Source organism: Felis catus, chromosome A1, assembly GCF_018350175.1.
Source record: "Felis catus isolate Fca126 chromosome A1, F.catus_Fca126_mat1.0, whole genome shotgun sequence".
Taxonomy (NCBI): Eukaryota; Metazoa; Chordata; class Mammalia; order Carnivora; family Felidae; genus Felis; species Felis catus.
In genome coordinates, this window is record NC_058368.1 from 209,413,550 (window position 1) to 209,432,761 (window position 19,212).

The 19,212-nt window shown below is 40.4% G+C and overlaps 1 protein-coding gene across 16 annotated transcripts in view; it reads left to right on the forward strand.

Moving 5' to 3' along the window:
- The window catches only part of CPLANE1 (ciliogenesis and planar polarity effector 1), a 141,081-nt gene that overhangs the window by 112,452 nt on the left and 9,417 nt on the right, over positions 1 to 19,212 (forward strand). For 12 of the 16 annotated variants that reach the window (XM_045038015.1, XM_045038042.1, XM_045038053.1 and 9 more), the window contains 5 exons: positions 7,861 to 8,026; positions 10,272 to 10,330; positions 10,784 to 10,951; positions 11,728 to 11,852; positions 16,348 to 16,437. In XM_045038015.1, the coding sequence (XP_044893950.1) occupies positions 7,861 to 8,026; positions 10,272 to 10,330; positions 10,784 to 10,951; positions 11,728 to 11,852; positions 16,348 to 16,437 (608 nt within the window). Of the gene's footprint in view, positions 1 to 7,860; positions 8,027 to 10,271; positions 10,331 to 10,783; positions 10,952 to 11,727; positions 11,853 to 16,347; positions 16,438 to 19,212 lie in introns of those variants that run through there. The other 4 variants (XM_045038051.1, XM_045038056.1, XR_006585758.1 and 1 more) reach the window with 2 other exon arrangements.

Here is a 19,212-nt window from a genome sequence, read left to right on the forward strand (position 1 = left end):
TCTTCTCCCATTCAGTATGTTATCTTTTAGTTTCGTTGATTGTTTCCTTTGTTGTGCAGAAGCTTTGTATTTCAATGTAGTCCTAATAGTTTGTTTTTCTTTTTGTTTTCCTTGCCTCAGGAAACATATCTAGAAAAATGTTGCTATGGCTGATGTCAGAGAAATTATGGCCTGTGCTCTCCTCTAGGATTTTTGTAGTTTCAGGTCTCACATTTGGGTCCTTAATCCATTTTGAGTTTAATTTTTTTGTATGGTGTAAGAAAGTGGTTCAGTTTCATTCTTTTGCATGTTGCTGTCCAGTTTTCCCAACACAATTTGTTGAAGAGACTGTCTTTTCCATTGCATATTCTTTCCCTCTGTGTTGCAGACTAATTGACTATATAATAGTGTGTTTATTTCCAGGCTCCCTATTCTGTTCCCGTGTGCTTTGGGTCTGTTTTTGTACTTGTGCAAAACAAGTTTAGTGCAGGTTGGTAGTATATCTTGAAATCTGGGATTGTGATACCTCCACTTTTGTTCTCCATACACATTGTGGGGTTATTTGTTCTAGTTCTGTCTGTGAAAAATGCTGTTGGTATTTTGATAGGGATCGCATTAAATCTATAGATTGCTTTGGGTAATAGGGACATTTTAATGGTATTTGCTCTCCCAATCCATGAGCATGGAATATCTTTTCATTTGTTTTTGTCATCTTTAATTTCCTTCATCAGTGTTTTATGGCTTTCAGAGTACATATCTTTCACCTCCTCAGTTAGGTTTATTCTCAGTTATTTTATTATTTTTGGTGCAATTGTAAATGGGATTATTTTCTTAATTTTTCTTTCTGCTGCTTCATTATTAGTGTATACAAATGCAGTGAATTTCTTTATATTGATTTTGTGTCCTGCAACCTTAGTGAATTCAATGATCAGTTTTAGTAGTTTTTGTTGGAGTCTTTAGGGTTTTCTATGTATAGGATCAGGTCATCGTGATCCTAATAGTGAAAGTTTTATTTCTTCCTTACCAATCTGGATGCCTTTTATTCCTTTTTCTTGTATGGTTGTGTGGCTAGGACTTCCAGTACTGTGAAGTGAATTACAGTGGTGAGAGTGGACATCTTGTCTTGCTCTTGATATTAGGTGAAAAGCTCTCAAGTTTTTTACCATTCAGTATGATGTTAGCTGTGTGTTTTTCATATATGACCTTTATTATGTTGAGGTATGCTCCCTCTAAATTACCTGCTTTGTTGAAGGTATATATCATGAATAGATGTACTTTGTCAAATGTTTTTTTCTGCATCTGTTGAAATGATCATACGGTTTTTATCCTTTCTCATGTTGATGTGATGTATCATGTTGATTGATTTGCAAATATTGAACCACACTTGCATACTGCATACTGGAAATAAGTCCCACTTAATCATGGTGAATGATATTTTTTTTTTAATTTTTTTTAATGTTTATTTATTTTTGAGACAGAGAGAGACAGAGCATGAATGGGGGAGGGGCAGAGAGAGAGGGAGACACAGAATCGGAAGCAGGCTCCAGGCTCTGAGCCATCAGCCCAGAGCCCGACGCGGGGCTCGAACTCACGAACTGTGAGATCATGACCTGAGCTGAAGTCAGACGCTCAACCGATTGAGCCACCCAGGCGCCCCTGGTGAATGATATTTTTAACGTATTGTTGGATTTGGTTTGCTGATATTTTGTTTAGGATTTTTTCATTTGTGTTCATCAGAGATAATTGGCCTATAGTTTGCTTTTTTTGTAGTGTCTTTGTCTGGTTTTGGTATCAAGGTAATGCTGGCCTCATAGAATTAATTTGGAAGCTTTCCTTCCTCTTCTATTTTTTGGAATAGTTTGAGAAGCATAGATGTTAACTCTTCTCTACATGTTTGGTTGAATTCAGCTGTGAAGCCGTCTGGTCCTGGACATTTTTTTTGGGAGGTTTTTTGATTATTGATTCAATTTAATTGCTGGTAATTAATCTGTTCAAATTTTCTGGTGGTTCCTGCCTGAGTTTTGGGAGGTTGTTTCTCAGAATTTTTCCCATTTCTTCTAGATTGTCCAATTTGTTGGCATATAATTGTCTATTATATTCTCTTACAATCCTTTCTATTTCTATGGTATTGGTTGTTATTTGTTATTTCTCCTCTTTCATTTCTGATTTTGTTTGAGTCTTCTGTTTTTTCTTTTCTTTTTCTTTCTTTTTTTTTTTTTTTTTTTTTTTTTTTTTTTGGTTGGGTCTGGCTAAAGGCTTATCTATTTTGTTGATATTTTCAAAGAACCAGCTTCTGGTTTCATTGATCTGTTTTGTTGGTTTTTTAGTTCCTATTTCATTTATCCCTACTCCAATCTTTATTATTTCTTTTCTTCTACTAGGTTTGGGTTTTGTTTGTTCTCCTTTTTCTAGCTCCTAAGGTTAATTGTTTATTTGAGATTTTTCTTGCTTTTTGAGATAGGCTTGTATTGCTGTAAACTTTCATCTCGGAATAACTTTTGCTGTATCCCAAAGATTTTTCACCATCGTGTTTTCATTTTCATATATCTCTATGTATTTTTTAATTTCCTCTTTGATTTCTTGGTTGACTCATTTGTTGTTTGAAAGCATATTATTTAACTTCTATGTATTTATGCTCTTTCCAGATTTTTTCTTGTAGTTTATTTCTAGTTTCATAACACTGTGGTCAGAAAAGATGCATGGTATAACTTTGATCTTTTTGAATTTAAGACTTCTTTTGTGGCCTAATATGTGATATATCCTGTAGAATGTTCCATGTGTACTTGAAAAGAATGTGTATTCTGTTTTAGGATGGGATGTTTTGAATATATCTGTTAGATCCATCTGGGTCCAGTGTGTCTTTCAGAGTCACTGTTTCTTTGTTGATTTTCTGGTTGGATGATCTATCCACTAAAGTCCCCTACTATTATTGTATTAGTATCAATTACTTCCTTTATGTTTGTTATTAGATGCTTTATGTATTTGGGTGCTTTTGTGTTGGATGCATAAATATTTACAATTGTTATATCTCCTTCCCTTCCCTTCTTCCTATAAAAGGATTCTTCCCTTTATGATTATGTAGTGACCTTCTTTGTCTCTTGTTACAGTACTTTTTTTTTTTTTAACATTTATTCATTTTTGAGACACAGAGACAGAGTGCTAGTTGGGGAGGGGCAGAGCGAGGTGAGACACAGAATCTGAAGCAGGCTCCAGGCTCTGAGCTGTCATCACAGAGCCTGACGCTGGGCTCGAACCCACAAACCACGAGATCATGACCTGAGCCAAAGTCAGATGCTTAACTGACTGAGCCACCCAGATGCCCCTACAGTCTTTTTAAAAAATGTTTATTTATTTATTTTAAGAGAGACAGCACGTGAGAAGGAGAGGAGCAGAGAGAAAGAGAGAGAGAGAATTCCAAGCAGGCTCCATGCTGTCAGTACAGAGCCAAACCGGGGCTAACCATGAGATCATGACCTGAGCCGAAGTCAGGAGTCAGATGCTTAACTGATTGAGTCACTCAGGTGCTACAATAATCTTTGTTTTAAAGTCTATTTTGTCCAATATAAGTATTGCTACCCCAGCTTTTTTCTTACTTCCATTTGCATGGTAGATGTTTCTCCATCCCTTCATTTTCAATCCGCTTAGGCCTGAAATGAGTCTCTTATAGTCTCATATAGATGGGTCTTGCTTTTTATCCATTCTGTCACCCTATATTTTTTGATTGGAGCATTTAGTCCATTTACATACCAAGTAGTTATTGATAGGTATGTACTTATTGCCATTTTGTTAATTGTTTTATGGTTGTGTTTGTACTTTTCTGTTCCTTTCTTCTCTTGCTCTCTTTTCTCATGGTGTGCTAGCTTTCTTTAGTGATATACTTGGATTCCTTTCTCCTTGTTTTTTACAAAAGTATTACTGGTTTTTGATTTGTGCTTATCACTTAGTCTGTATATAACATCTTATTCATATAGCAGTCTATATGAAGTTGATGGTTGCTTAAGTTTGAACCCATTCTTTACCCTTCTCCCCACCCCCAATATTTTAGGTACATTGTGTCATACTTTACATCCTTCTTTTTGTGAGTTCCTTGAATAATTTTTATACATATATGTATTTTTATTACTTTTGTGTTGCCTGCTTTTCTTACTTGTACTTATGATTTTTTTTGTTTGTTTCCACTCAAAGAGTCTCGTTTGACATTTCTTATGGGGAGTTTTAGTGGTCATGAATTCTTTTAGCTTTTGCCTAGGAAGCTCTTTATCTCTCCTTCTATTGCTAATGATAGCCTTGCTGGATAAAGTATTCTTGGCTGCAGAGTTTTTCTACTTTGAATAGATCATGACACTCCTTTTCTGACCCGAAAATTTTCTGCTGAAAAATCAGCTGATTGCCTTATGAGGTTTCCCTTGTATGTAACTGTTTTCTTATCTCTTGCTGCTTTTAAAATTCTCTGTCATTTTTTGCCATTTTAACTATTCTGTGTCTTGGTGTGGACCTCCTTGGTTGATTTTGTTGGGTTATCTCTGTGCCTACTGGATCTGTATTTGTTTCCCTCCCCAGATTCAGGAAGTTTTCAGGTATTATTTTCTTGAAATAAAATTTTGGTCCCCTTTTCTCTGTCTTCTCCTTCTGGGATCCCTATAATGAAAATGCTATTATACTTGATGATGTTGCTGAGACCCTGACACTGGTTTCATTTTGTATTATTTTTTTTCTCTCACCTGTTCAGCTTGATTGCTTTCTATTACTCTGTCCTCCAGGTTGCTGATCCATTTCTCTACTTCATCTCGTCTACTATTCATTCCATCCAGTTTATTTTTAATTTCAATTATTGATTTCTCATCTCTGGTTCTTTTTATGTTTTCTATCTCTTTGTTAAGGGTGTCATTGGTGTCCTTCACTCTTTTTTCAGTGAGTAACTATATGACCATTACTTTAAGTTCTCTATTAAACATATTACTTATGTCTGTTTTGCTTAGGCCTCTTTCTGCAGTTTTTGTCCTGTTCTTTCATTTGGGACATATTCCTCTGTCTCCTCATTTTGTCTAACTCTCTGTAACTGTTTCTGTGTGTTAGGAAAGTCATCTATGTCTCCTGCTCTTGCAAGTAGTGGCCTTATGAAGAAGTGGTCCTGTATTGCCCTGCAGTGCAGTGTTCCCTCTTCACCAGAACCTGGCACTTCAGGGTATCTCCTCTGTGTGTCACATGTGCCCTGTTATTGTGGCTGAGCCACTTTTTCCTTCAGTCTGTTGTCTACATTGGCTCTCTTTGCCTGCTGTGGACAGGGTTTGATTCCTGTGTTGTAAGTGGGCCAGTCTGGGGCTGCCTTGGGCTTGAGTTGAGTCACTCCCAGGTGTTTGCCAGAGATGCAGTAGCACCGAACAGCAGGGCACGTTCCCTGTCCTGCCCCCTGAGAAGCTTTTTATGTGGGCGGGCCCTGCAGTCAACCGAGATGTCTACCCCACATCCACTGCTGGTACCACAGTCTGAGTGTTGCGTGTGGTTATTTTTCCTTCTCCCTGGGGCAAGAGTCACTGTGGTGTTGGCTCTTGTTGGGGCTGCTTGTATTGCCAGGCTTGTGGCAGTTTTGGATGGGCTGTGACCGAGAGCATATCAGTGGGGGTGAGTCCACAGGACAGCTTTGGGGCAGGACGTGTGCCGTTATCATGATTTGTGTGGGTTTGCCGTTGGAGGACAGCTGGAGTCGAGTCCTGGCTGGAGGGTAAGGGTCCACAGGAAAACATGGGGGTGGGTGCACCGTTAGCATGTTAGAAAGGGAGTGTCAGTGTTGTGCTAGTTCCCACAGGATTCCCTGTGTCTAGACTGGGGGGGTGGGGGATGGATGGTGCGTGCCAGCTCTTTTGTTCTTGAACTCTCCCAAAGATCTTTGCCCCTCCAGCACAGTCTCTGAGATTAGTAAATAAACCTCCCTCCCCTATGCCTCAGGTATTTTTCAAACTGCTGCTTCCATGCTGTATCCTGCAGGGCTGTTTCTTGTGCTGTCTCTTTAAGGGCAGGGGCTCAGTTCACCTTAGGTTCAGAGAAGCACATGCAGTGAATTCCAAGGGAAACCAGGCACAAGTTTGCAAGTATCCTCTCCCGGTGCAGTCACAACAGGACACACTTAATTCCTCCAGCAACAGGCTGTGACTGCACATGTGATACAATGTCCACCAAGGAAGCTCATTTAGAGACTTAGTTCCCAGAGATTTTCTTTGGGGCTGGTTGGGTAGGCAGCCTCTGCCTGGCACATACCGAATCCAGATTTCCAGAAGGAAAAGCAGGTGTTCAGTATAAATCACATCGTTTGTACCTGTGACCCACCTTCCATCTAGGAAGACATTCTCCTCCCATGCTGGGTGATGAGTCTGCCCCATACCCCTATCTCACATCACCTGGTTTCTTGGACCACTGTCAGTACTACTTGTGTCGGTTCGTATCATCTGAGAAGTAGAAGCCAACGTGAGATTAGATGTGCAAGACATTTATTGGGAGAAAGCCTGTGAGGAGAAAGGGGGAAAAACACAGAAGTCAGAGGAAGCATCAGACCACATTGTAGCTGTGATCCAACCCTATGAAGGAGAGAGGGAGGGGGAAGGGGAGAGGGTTGAGTAAGTAGAATCTCAGAGTACAGTGTTGTTCCAGGAAAGTTTCAGCTGGGTCAGTGGTGAGGTGTCAAGCCAGAGTTGCCCACCAGAGGAGTTCTGTGTCTTGCAGGAATGGGCCGGTCATAACATCCCTGCTGTGCTCAGTCATTAGCTCAGGCCAGCCCATGGGAAGTATGGCATGGGCATGAGTTTGAGGCTGGATTCATAAGGGCAGCTGTTTTAAAGTCAGCTCTGTATATAAGTTTTAGAAGTGATTGAGATAATCCAGGAATAGATGATGGGTGAAGAAGCCCAAAACAGAACGTTTAATCATTTTTCTTTCTTTCTTTATTTTAGAGAGAGCAAGAGTGGGGAAGAAGGGCAAAGGGAGAGAGCGAGAGGGAGGGAGGAAATGAGAGAGAGAGAGAGAGAGAGAGAGAGAGAGAGAGAGAGAATGAATGAATGAATCCTGTGCAGGCTCCACGCTTAGCATCAACCCTGATGGGGGTTCGATCCCACGACCTGGGATCATGACCTGAGCCGAAATCAAGAGTCGGTCTCTCAACCAACTGAGCCACCCAGGTGTCCCCCAAAAGAGAACCTTTAAAGACATTAAATTGAAGTTGTGAGCAGAGAAGAAAGGAGCCAGCATAGGAAGCTGCACAGTGTTTTCAGAGTTAAAATAAAATGGCCCAAGTAAGAGAGAGTTTAAAGCAGAAAATAAAAGCCAGTTTATTAAATGTTATAGAGAAGTCCACAGGAGGAAGAGGCTGTTGGTGAGCTCTGAGATCATTTTCAGTGGATTTCAGGGAACAGGATGGAGCAAACTGATAGAGATCTTAATGTATCCTACTTTTGAGAATGGGCAAAATCTTTCCAAATAGGGGTGCCTGGCTTGCTCAGTCAGTGATGCATACATACAACTCTTGATCTGAGAGTTATGAGTTCAAGCCCCATTTTGGGTGTAGAGGTCACTTAAAAATAAACAAAATATCTTGGGCCACCTAGGTGGCTCAGTTGGTTAATTGTCCAACTCTTGATTTCTGCTCAGGTCATGATATCATGGTTCTGAGTTCGAGTCCCACATGGGGCTCTGTGCTGACAATGGAGAGCCTCCTCCTCTATCTCTCTGCCCCTCCCCTGCTCATACTCGCTCTCTGTCTCTGTCTCTCTCTCAAAAATAAATAAGTAAGCATTAAAAAGTCTTTCCATAGAAACAGTATTTAGTTGTGATACTACTTGTATCCATAAAAAATTTAAAATCAAGTGATGTCCTGACTGTGAAATTTCTCAGAATTCAGCATTCTTCTGGTAGACCAACACAAAGACCTGAGAAGGAGAGAAGAGAAATTCAAATGTGGATGAAAAGAAAACGAAAGGAAAGAATGGCAGAATACTTAAATGAGCTGGCGGAAAAGAGAGGGCAAGAACATGATCCTTTCTGCCCCAGGAGCAATCCAGTAAGTTTGTAAAATCAAGGGCAATGGAATTGCCACAGAATACGTGTAGTTTTTCCCTGGAAATTAGTCAAGGAAAGGATTAACAGACAGAAAGGATTATTAGAACAGAAATGTTACCATTTTACTTAAGTCAGAAAATGTTAAGAAATTACCTTAACAAAATGTAGCAAGGTATTCTACAAACTGTGTCCTCTTGAACTATTTTAAATATTTTGTTTTACCCCAGGTTAATTATGGCTGTGGCTAATTTGGCCAAATGAAGATGTTGAGTGATTAGGTGACCAGTTGGAGCTATTCCCTTAATTTTCAATGAGAGTTAATAGCAGTTGAACAACTGACTGTGTGTATAGTAAAGCCATTTTAAAAATCAGTCTTCTGGGGTGCCTGGGTAGCTTGGTCTGTTAAGCATCCAGCTCTTGATTTTGGCTCAGGTCATGATCTCACGGTTTGTGAGCCCTGTGTTGGGCTCTGCACTGACAGCGTGGAGCCTGCCTGTCCTCTGCTCGATCTCTCTCCCTCTCTCAAATAAACTTAAAACAAAGTTATAAAAATCAATTTTCTATCCATAAGTTATCTACAAAAAATAAAGTGTAAGGTCCAGTCACGTACCAAGGGTACAGTGGTGTGGTGTGTGTATTTGTGTGCGTGTATGTGTGCGTTTCAGCTAGCCTTTATCAACATTTATTTACTGAGCCTTGACTGTGGACATCACCGTTTTCTTCAGAAGTTGAAATAAAGCAATTTTACTTTATAATCTGAAATATCATAATAGTACTTAATTTTTTCAGCATCATTAGGGAAATAACGTTCTATAAAAGTATATTTTCCAGATAAGGCTGTCACATTTAAGCACCAAATGGTGCAAAAGTAAGTGAACTATATGAAGTGCATAATTTACTTAACTTATGTCTGCAGAAGTCATGTCAATGTTAATATATAACATTTCTTCTGTTGATAGTTTTAGGGACCTGGTAATGACCTTCGGGCTACTGAGGTACATGACTAGAATCTTTTTTTTTTTTTTGCATTTATCTATCTATCTATCTATCTATCTATCTATCTATCTGTCTGTCTATCTATGTATTTAGTTAGAGACAGCATGAGCAGGGGAGGGGCAGAGAGAAAATCCCAAGCAGGCTTTATGTTGTCAGCACAGAGCCCGATGTGGAGTTTGGAACTCAACAAACCACAAAATCACAACCTGAGCTGAAACCAGGAGTTGGACGTTTAACTGACTGAGCCACCCAGATGCCCCATGACTAGAATCTTAAAGCGCATGTGTTTGTGTGTTCCTCCACCCCATGGGGATGAGTTCTGATATCACCCTCTCTGTGGATCAAGTAAATACCAAAGATAGTTAGAATTGTGCCCAAATTTAGAGTAAATTAACTCTGAGGGCACTGGGACTGCTTGGTTCATAGACTTTGTGACCTCTCCATCATGACTGCAGACACCTATTTCTTTATTTTTAGCTTCTATTTAGGTTAAGGTATGGGATTAGTGAGGGGTTAATATAATTAAAAATGTCATTTGAATTTATATCAGAAATTAATAAGACCTTTAATTTGTTACTGACTACTTCCATGCAGGACCTACAGAGAGTGAATCCACCTCTATGTACACATTTTTATATACACAATTGTTTGTAAAAGGACTAGACTTCATTAGTAACTCAACAGTAATTCTTAATGTTCTGGAATAAGATGTATGTAGCTGACATTTGCCAATTGCTTCATGATGCATAAGTTTTGAAGAGCTTACAAGTCACAGTGAACGTACTACAGTAGGTTTCTGGTAAACATTTTAAAACATCAAAATGATGGCTTTCAAGGTCTGACTCCTTTCTGCTTTATCAAGCAAGGTCTTTGTGAGATTAATCACAAGACTGAGCATGAAGAGTATGTGTCTCCATCCTTAAAATGCTCTTGTTTTCAATTTTAAATGCAGCAGATAATGTATTTTCTCAAAAGGAGAGAACTTTAATTTAGCTACTAAAATAGATTTTGCATTCCACGTATTACACCAGATTTTGATTACATGATGCTTTAACATTTTTCACATTCTGTGCTGGGATAGGAAGCTTCATCAAATAGGACAGTGTTTTTGCACTGTTTCCTAAATAGCAAAAATATGTTTTAACCTCCTATTAAAATTGATTAGTGGAATTTTCATGTTTTCCGTGGATCATAATGGCTTAATTATTTGCACTCAGCAATAATGAACTAACTGGGTATTTGTTATGCAGTTTTACATGACTTCAAGAGAAATCAGGCTAAGAGCGAAGATGAAGGATGAAAAAGACAGGTGAGCTGGCTAGCGGTGCACGAGTGTTTTCTCTAACTTGCTCACCCGAGGCCTGGACAGTGTCATAGGAATTCCAGTTTTCGCAGTAGTCCCTGTTTGTCCATAAACAGAAAATTATGGGTGATAACTCCAGGGAAAATAATTAGACTCCACTAGCCTTTTTCAGGAATCTGCTTTCAAATATTATTTATCCCATTGAATTTTTGTGACTTCCATTCCTGCCATTCTCTCCCTCTCCCAATCCAGATATGTGCATTTTGAAAATACCCAAAAGGCCATACAGATACCTTTACTAACACTACCTAAGGGTTTTAAGAAATCTGAAATATGAATTTGCATTTGAAAAGCTTTGAAAAACACAAATGCTAGGTGATCTCAAACATCATGTTCCCTCCAGAAGAATGAACTGAAAATTAATCTTTTATTAAATATTGTTTAATTCTTTGTTTGAAGATTGCTACTCTCTGACCACTATAATCGTCGAATCTCACAAGCGTACAGTCTGATGAATGAATTGTTATCTGAATCAGTACAACTACCAACTACTGCACAGAAACCATTGCTTAACAGACCCAGAACTGCTCACGTTTCCAGACAGCAATGTTCTCTTTCTCCAAGAAGGTAAGACAAACTTTGGCAAGTCATTCAACGTGATTATGTCATGTCAGGCATTATAAGAAGAAACTCAGTGCTTTTGTAAACCAAGTTCTGTATATTTGTACCTACCCTGCTCAGAAAAATGATAATCAAGTAAAGAAAAAAATGGTCCTATAATTACGAGGTCTTTATAAGCTTATAGAAAGAATCACCAAGGAAAAAGACAAAAATGGCATTAAATCTCTAAGATATAATAACACTTCAGCATACCTAATACAATTTTGATATCCATTCAGTTATTTCCTTCTTTTCTGTAATTTTTAATATTTCCTTCTGTAATTTGCCTCCTAATTGCTCTCCTGTTTCTCCACTTGGCCCCATTCTTGCAGAAGCAGTCCCCAAAAGCTTATCACTTCTTCTCTGCTGTCTCTTACAGCACAAACCCAGGCCTAATCATGTCACTTGTGGTGTAGGATTTGGGGTCTACTCAAAATACCAGAGACTCCCTTGAAAAATTTTCTTGAATAAAACAGGGTATTAAATACATAAATAGCTGCCAATAAGCAATTTGAAATGGACAAACGGATAAGCAGAAATAACTTCTTTGAAAAAAAAATGAAGCTTGAGGTATGAGACATGGAGAATATTTTGTTGAGAACTGTTATAACACGAAATGTATCACTGAAGTACAGAATAAGCAATGTCAGGTGAATGTATTAATCTGAGCTAGAATTTGGGCTTTTTGAAATATAGTGATTTGGGATTTAAGGAACATAATAATTATATAATTTCTACTTTAGAGAATATCAACATGGTCACAGTATTCCAATAAATCAACCTGGAAAATTCAGATATATATTCAGACCAAGTTGTACCCGAAAGGGAAAAGCTTTTGGACAACCTGAAGGCCGTCCTTGGCCACATGGTAAGGTATTTTAAATTTTGTATAATTTTGTATTCCTTGGAGGAATAGGTCCTTGTCTCCAAAGTTGGTTTTCATTAGTAAAAGCTATAAATCTTCATGAAAAGCAATTCTTATTTCAGTAGAATGCAAGGGATTGATAAACACTTATCTGTGCTGGGATTTTGTTCTATTGCTTTGAAATAGGAAGACCCCAGGAATCTTACTAAACACATGGCTTTTTTTATAATAGAATCTGATCAGTCAGTATTTTAGATATGACTCATTTGGGAATTTGTTTCTTTTGTGTCTCTGGCTAAACATGTAGGCATTTTTACAAATCTAGTTCTGACAGATATCGGGATGGGTTAGATAGATATCAGGATATCACAGAAGAGGAACACTAAGAGGCTCATATCGAAATATCATGTTTTTACCCTTTGAACGTTTGAAGATATAATATCTGTTATTTATTGCTAGCCTCCCTTCAGTTAATTTTTCCATTTTTGGGCTTTGATTACCAGAGTAAAACATACTTATTTTGTGAAATGATTACACATTAAAAATGTATAATTATAGCTAATATGTAGTATAAATGCACACAGCTACAAATGTATAATAAACCAATGTGCCAGATTTATTTACAACCCTGTGAGACAGGTACTATTTATTATGTTCCCATTTTAAAGATGAGAAAACCCAGGCAGAGAAAATTGAAATAACTGCCTCAGATCAGACAGCTAGGAAGTAGCAGAGCTGGGATTTAAACCTCGTCTGGGTCTGGAGCCTACATACTTAGAACGTATGCTTCATTATGCTGTCTCAGTTTAGAAAACTGAAATTTCCATAAATTCTAATCCTTTCAATAAAACTTAATAGTTTGGTTAACTCTTGCTCTTGATTAACAAGTTATGGTAAGAAAATGCTACGCTTGGGGCACCTTGGTGGCTCAGTCAATTAAGCATCCGACTTTGGTTCAGGCCATGATCTCAAGTTCATGAGTTCGAGCCCCGCATCTGGTTCTCTGCTGTCAGCACAGAGCCTGCTTCAGATCTTCTGTCTGTCTGTCTCTCTCTCTGTCCCTCTCCCTCTCACTCCCCCACTCATGCTCTCTAAAAAATAAACATAAAAAACAATTCTGCTTTTTTGGGGCGCCTGGGTGGCTCAGTCAGTGAAGTGTCTGACTCTTGATTTTGGCTCAAGTCATGATCTCATCGTTTGTGAGATCGAGCCCCATGTCGGGCTCCATGCTGACATGGAGCTCTTTCTCCCTCTCTTGAAATAATAAATAAATAGGGGCGCCTGGGGGCTCAGTCGGTTAAGTGTCTGCCTTTGGCTCAGGTCATGATCTCACGGTTCGTGGGTTGGAGCCCCGCATCGGGCTCTGTGCTGAGAGCCCAGAGCCTGAAGCCTGTTTCAGATTCTGTGTCTCCCTCTCTCTGCCCCTCCCCCACTCGTGCTGTCTCCCCCTGTCTCAGAAATAAACATTAAAAAATTTTTTTTAAATAGATAAAATAAACTTTAAAAAACTGCTCTTTTTAAACTAAAATTTCAAAATAGTAACCATGTTTTCTTTTTTTAATTTTTATTTTATACCTGATACATTTGCCAAGATTAAATACCCAAGGTTGGCAAGGATCTTAAACTCGAACCCATGGTTTCTTAATGTCAAATGGAAAAATCTTGGATTATATGGAAACGTGTCTCTGTCTTGGACCTGTCCAAGGTCAGGCCTGTATTGTTGCACTGCGCTGGCCTCTGGTCAGCTCACCCGCCCTTGCTGGACCTTGAAGAGGTACTCCTGCTGCTCTGGGCTCAGAAGCCCTCAGTGACCCCACCCCACACAGAGCAGTCCAGAGCTTGTCCCTGGCCTTCGACGCATCCTCCCCTTCGGCCTCCTTAGCCTTCTTTCCCCATTTAATTGGTGCTGCGTGCCAGCTTGTTTTCCAACCACCTTCTGTGCTTTGGTGCCCCATTCTTTTGTTGAAATTCTCCCTTACCTTGAATGCCTCACCTCTGCATCTCAGAAGCCATCCCTATCTTAACTCTTTAGTTCTTCTGACCTAATGTCATGAATTTTAACATCCATAATTTCAGTTTTAAATTGGGGCTGACATTTACCTTGCATGGTGGTTGTGAATATTAGACCTTTTTTTTCCTGTTTTTTTTTGAGAGAGAGCATGTGCCAGGGTGAGCCGTGAGCAGGGAAGGGGCAAAGGGGGAGAGAGAATCTTTTTTTTTCAAGAAACTTTTTATTTTTTATTTAAAAATGTTTTTTTAATGTTTATTTTTGAGAGAGAGAGAGTGTGAGTGGGGCAGGGGCAGAGAGAGAGGGAGACACAGAATCTGAAGCAAGCTCTGAGCTGTCAGTGCAGAGCCGGACATGCGACTCGAATTCACAAACTGAGATCATGACCTAAGTCAAAATCGGAGGGTCAACAGACTGAGCCACCCCGGTGCCCCTTTAAACACCTTTTTAAAAAAAAGTATTTATTTTGAGAGAGAGAGTGTATGTGCCCGTGTGACGTGGGGGAGGGGCAGAGAGCTAGCATCCCAAGCAGGCTCCTCATAGTCAGCTTGGAGCCCAATGTGGGACTCTGTTTCACGAACCATGAGACCTGACCTGAGCCAAGATCGAGAGTTGGACGCTTAACTGAGCCACCCACGCTCCCCTAGAGATAACTCTTTTAGCTACCATTGTAACTGGGTTATTTTTGTGCTCTGACCCCTCAATCACATGTGCATGCAACACGTCTCATGTTGTAGTTGCTTGTAAACTCATGTGCTATGCTTGACTATATTTTTTGAGGGTAGCAACACTCTCTTCTTTATCTCGTACTCTCACACTGAACAAATGAAATAATTGAATACTTGGATAAATGAAAACAATGGCTATTTAGCTTTTCTGCCTAAAATAGCTTTTTATAAACTCCTGTCCGGGAATACCAGTGGGTGGGTATTGCTGTATTTATACCAGAGAAGACCAGTATATGACCAGCTGTTACCCCAGCTCACCTGTCACTTAGCTTCCCCAGAATGTGAGAGACCAAAGCAACTTGAGGGGCTGGTGAACAAGCTGGCTTCTCTCTCCAGGTCGTGCCTACATGCGGCCTCTTCCACACCCAGAACCCAGCCATTTCCCTTGGCCGCATTCAGAGGCTTAGACACCCCAATATTGTGGGGCAGTGGGAGAAACCCATGCATAACTGATCCCAGGTCCTATCCTAGTCAGTGACCCATGTCACCTGGGCCCACGTGGGGCAAGTGCAGTCATTGCACAGATAGGGAGGGAGAGCTCATCAGGATTTTAAAATTCATTATAGCTTATTTTGTGAAAGAAGAGTTGTTCTGAAGATACTGGTGAGTCTTTGTGTTGTTACCTGTCTTGTAAAGCAGTGTGTAATTTCTGGCTAATATCTTCAGCTCTGATTGCAAACTGTTACCCTTAGTGATCGCCCTGCCTTTTTTTTTTTTTTTTTTTTTTTTTTTTTGGCTTGTTTTATGTTTAGTTTCATCAAAAGCAATATAAAGGCTGTGTGATAAGTAACTAAGAAGCATCAAAGGCAGAGTTCTAGCCTGTGGAATCATGCGGGCCTGTATTCATAACCCAGCTCTGCGGCTCACTTTGTGCCCTCAAATATGTTATTTACAACCTATCTTATAGAAGTGTTGAGATAATAAGGAAAGCATTTTGGGACACCTGGGTGGCCCAGTCAGTCGAGTGTCCAATTTTGGCCCAGGTCATGATCTCACAGTGTGTGGGTTTGGGTTCCCGTGTCGGGCTCTGTGCTGACAGCTCAGAGCCTGGAGCCTGCTTCGGATTCTTTGTCTCCCTCTCTCTCTGCCCCACCCATGCTCATGCTCTGTCTCTGTCTCAAAAATGAATAAAAGCATAGATAGATAGATAGATAAAAAACAGGGGTGCCTGGGTGGCTCAGTTGGTTGAGTGTCCGACTTTAGCTCAGGTCATGATCTCACAGTGTGTGGGTTTCGGTTCCCGTGTCGGGCTCTGTGCTGACAGCTCAGAGCCTGGAGCCTGCTTCGGATTCTGTGTCTCCCACTCTCTCTGCTCCTACCTGCTCGTGCTCTCTTACTCTCTAAAGTAGATAGATAAGTAAGTATTTTGAAAAGATATGGAAAGCACTTTGCATACTATAAATAGTAAATGGTGTTCTTAACCCTAGAACTTTCTTATCATTCTTGATCGTTCTTTCCATACAGTGTAACTTGGCATCCGTCAAGGTGTTTGCTGCTAAGAGGCTTATGTGCCTGGCTCTTCCAGTTGTCAGAGAGGGTGTCCAGGCACATTTGCCGTTTTGAAAAAGGACCATGGTTGTGCTGTGAGGGTCCCAAGTTTCAAAGCAGAGTTTTCCTTTCCTTCCTCTGCGCTTCTGTTTTGCTTTCTTGGTTCAAATCGACTACTGTGTATCGGGTCCTCTTAGTCACAGGTTTCTGTCCTCAAAGAATTTCTAATACGATATGTATACAGAAGGTTAAAGAAGTTTGCCTGTTTTTCTAGGAACTGCTACTTTTACCACACAGAATAAAGGCGATGGAGCCAAAGTGGCAGTAAGAAAGCCTGTGCTGTCTCCAGTTACCTTCCACAGAGGTAATGGGAAATAAAGTTCTTTTTTTGTTTTAAGTAGGCTTCGCACCTAGCGGGGAGCCCAACGTGGGACCCGACCCTGAGGTCAAGACCTGGAGCTGAGATCAAGAGTCAGATGCTTAGCCGACCGAGCCACCCAGGCACTTCAAGAATAAAGTTCTTTTTAAAAAATTTTTTAAAAAGATCTTATTTAGTTTTGAGAGAGAGGGAGAGACAGAGTACGATCAGGGGAGGGGCAGAGAGAGAGGGGGAAACAGAATCTGAAGCGGGCTCCAGGCTCTGAGCTGTCAGTATAGAGCCCGATGCGGGGCTTGAACTCGTGAACCGTGACCTGATCATGACCTGAGACAAAGTCGGATGCTTAATGGACTGAACCACCCAGGTGCCCCACGAATAAGGTTCTCAAACTTAAATTTTTAAAAATCATAAGACACGGGGTGCCTGGGTGGCTCAGTCAGTTAAGCGTCCTACTCGTGATTTGGGTTCAGGTCATGATCTCATAGGTCGTGAGTTCGAGCCCCATGTCAGGCTTCGCATCGTCTCTCCCTCTCTCTACCCCTCCCCCGCTCAAGTTCGCACTCTCAAAATAAACTTAAAAATTTTCTTAAGTCATAAGACACTCTTAGAAATTTCAAATACAGGGCACCTGGGTGGCTCAGTTGGTTAATTGTCTGACTCTTGGTTTTGGCTCAGGTCATGATCTTGTGGTTCGTGGGTTTGAGCCCTGCCTTAGGCTCTGCACTGTGGAGCCTGCTTGGGATTCTGTCTCCCCCTCTCTCTCTGCCCCTCCCCTGCGCTCGCTTGCTCGCTCGCTCGCTCGCTCGCTCTCTCAAAATAGACAGACTTTAAAAAAAATTTCAGATACCGATTTCAGAGTGAAGAGTATGGCTGTGTGTGCAGCAGTTCAGAGAATAGGCTGTGGGGTTAGCTTTGTTTGGAATCCTAGTTCACCACTTACTCTTTAGCCCTAGGAAAATTCCTAACCCATCTGTGTAAGCCTCGGTTTTCTCACCAGCAAACTATGTGTTACAATATTGAGAACATATACATTGTGGGCTTAGCACAGTACCAAACATAAAAACAAGTACTCGGGAAGGTGCTATTATCACATGGTCATGCAGCACACAGACTCATAAGTTTGGGGATTCCAAATTAGCTGTGCTCTGATCAGCCAGACAGGGGGTGGTAATGATCTTAAGAATGAAGGTCTAACCCACCATTCACTCCATGTTACTCCTCACCGTTTAAAAGGTATTTTCACTATGCTAAGCGAGATTAGTCAGAGAAAGACAAATATCATATGACTTCACTCATGTGAGTGAAGATACAAAGATACAAAACAGATGAACATAAGGGAAACAAAAATAATATAAAAACAAGGGAGGGGGGCAAAACATAAGAGACTGGTAAACAGAGAACAAACTGAGGGTTGTGGGTGGGGGGATGGGCTAAATGGGTGAGGGGCATTAAGGAAGATACTTGTTGGGATGAGCACTGGGTGTTATTTTTTTTTATTTGTTATTTTTTTTTAACTTAAAGCTAAATTTATTTATTTATTTATTTTTCAATATATGAAATTTATTGTCCAATTGGTTTCCATACAATACCCAGTGCTCATCCCAAAAGGTGCCCTCCTTAATACCCATCATCCACCCTCCCCTCCTCCCACCCCCCATCAACCCTCAGTTTGTTCTCAGTTTTTAACAGTCTCTTATGCTTTGGCTCTCTCCCACTCTAACCTCTTTTTTTTTTTTTTTCCTACCCCTCCCCCATGGGTTTCTGTTAAGTTTCTCAGGATCTACATAAGAGTGAAACCATATGGTATCTGTCTTTCTCTGTATGGCTTATTTCACTTAGCATCACACTCTCCAGTTCCATCCACGTTGCTACAAAAGGCCATATTTCATTCTTTCTCATTGCCACGTAGTATTCCATTGTGTATATAAACCACAATTTCTTTATCCATTCATCAGTTGATGGACATTTAGGCTCTTTCCATAATTTGGCTATTGTTGAGAGTGCTGCTATGAACATTGGGGTACAAGTGCCCCTATGCATCAGTACTCCTGTATCCCTTGGGTAAATTCCTAGTAGTGCTATTGCTGGGTCATAGGGTAGGTCTATTTTTAATTTTCTGAGGAACCTCCACACTGCTTTCCAGAGCGGCTGCACCAGTTTGCATTCCCACCAACAGTGCACGAGGGTTCCCGTTTCTCCACATCCTTGCCAGCATCTATAGTCTCCTGATGTGTTCATTTTGGCCACTCTGACTGGCGTGAGGTGATTTCTGAGTGTGGTTTTGATTTGTATTTCCCTGATAAGGAGCGACGTTGAGCATCTTTTCATGTGCCTGTTGGCCATCCGGATGTCTTTTTTAGAGAAGTGTCTTTTCATGTTTTCTGCCCATTTCTTCACTGGGTTATTTGTTTTTTGAGTGTGGAGTTTGGGGAGCTCTTTATAGATTTTGGATACTAGCCCTTTGTCCGATATGTCATTTGCAAATATCTTTTCCCATTCCGTTGGTTGCCTTTTAGTTTTGTTGGTTGTTTCCTTTGCTGTGCAGAAGCTTTTTATCTTCATAAGGTCCCAGTAATTCATTTTTGCTTTTAATTCCCTTGCCTTTGGGGATGTGTCGAGTAAGAGATTGCTACGGCTGAGGTCAGAGAGGTCTTTTCCTGCTTTCTCCTCTAGGGTTTTGATGGTTTCCTGTCTCACATTCAGGTCCTTTATCCATTTTGAGTTTATTTTTGTGAATGGTATGAGAAAGTGGTCTAGTTT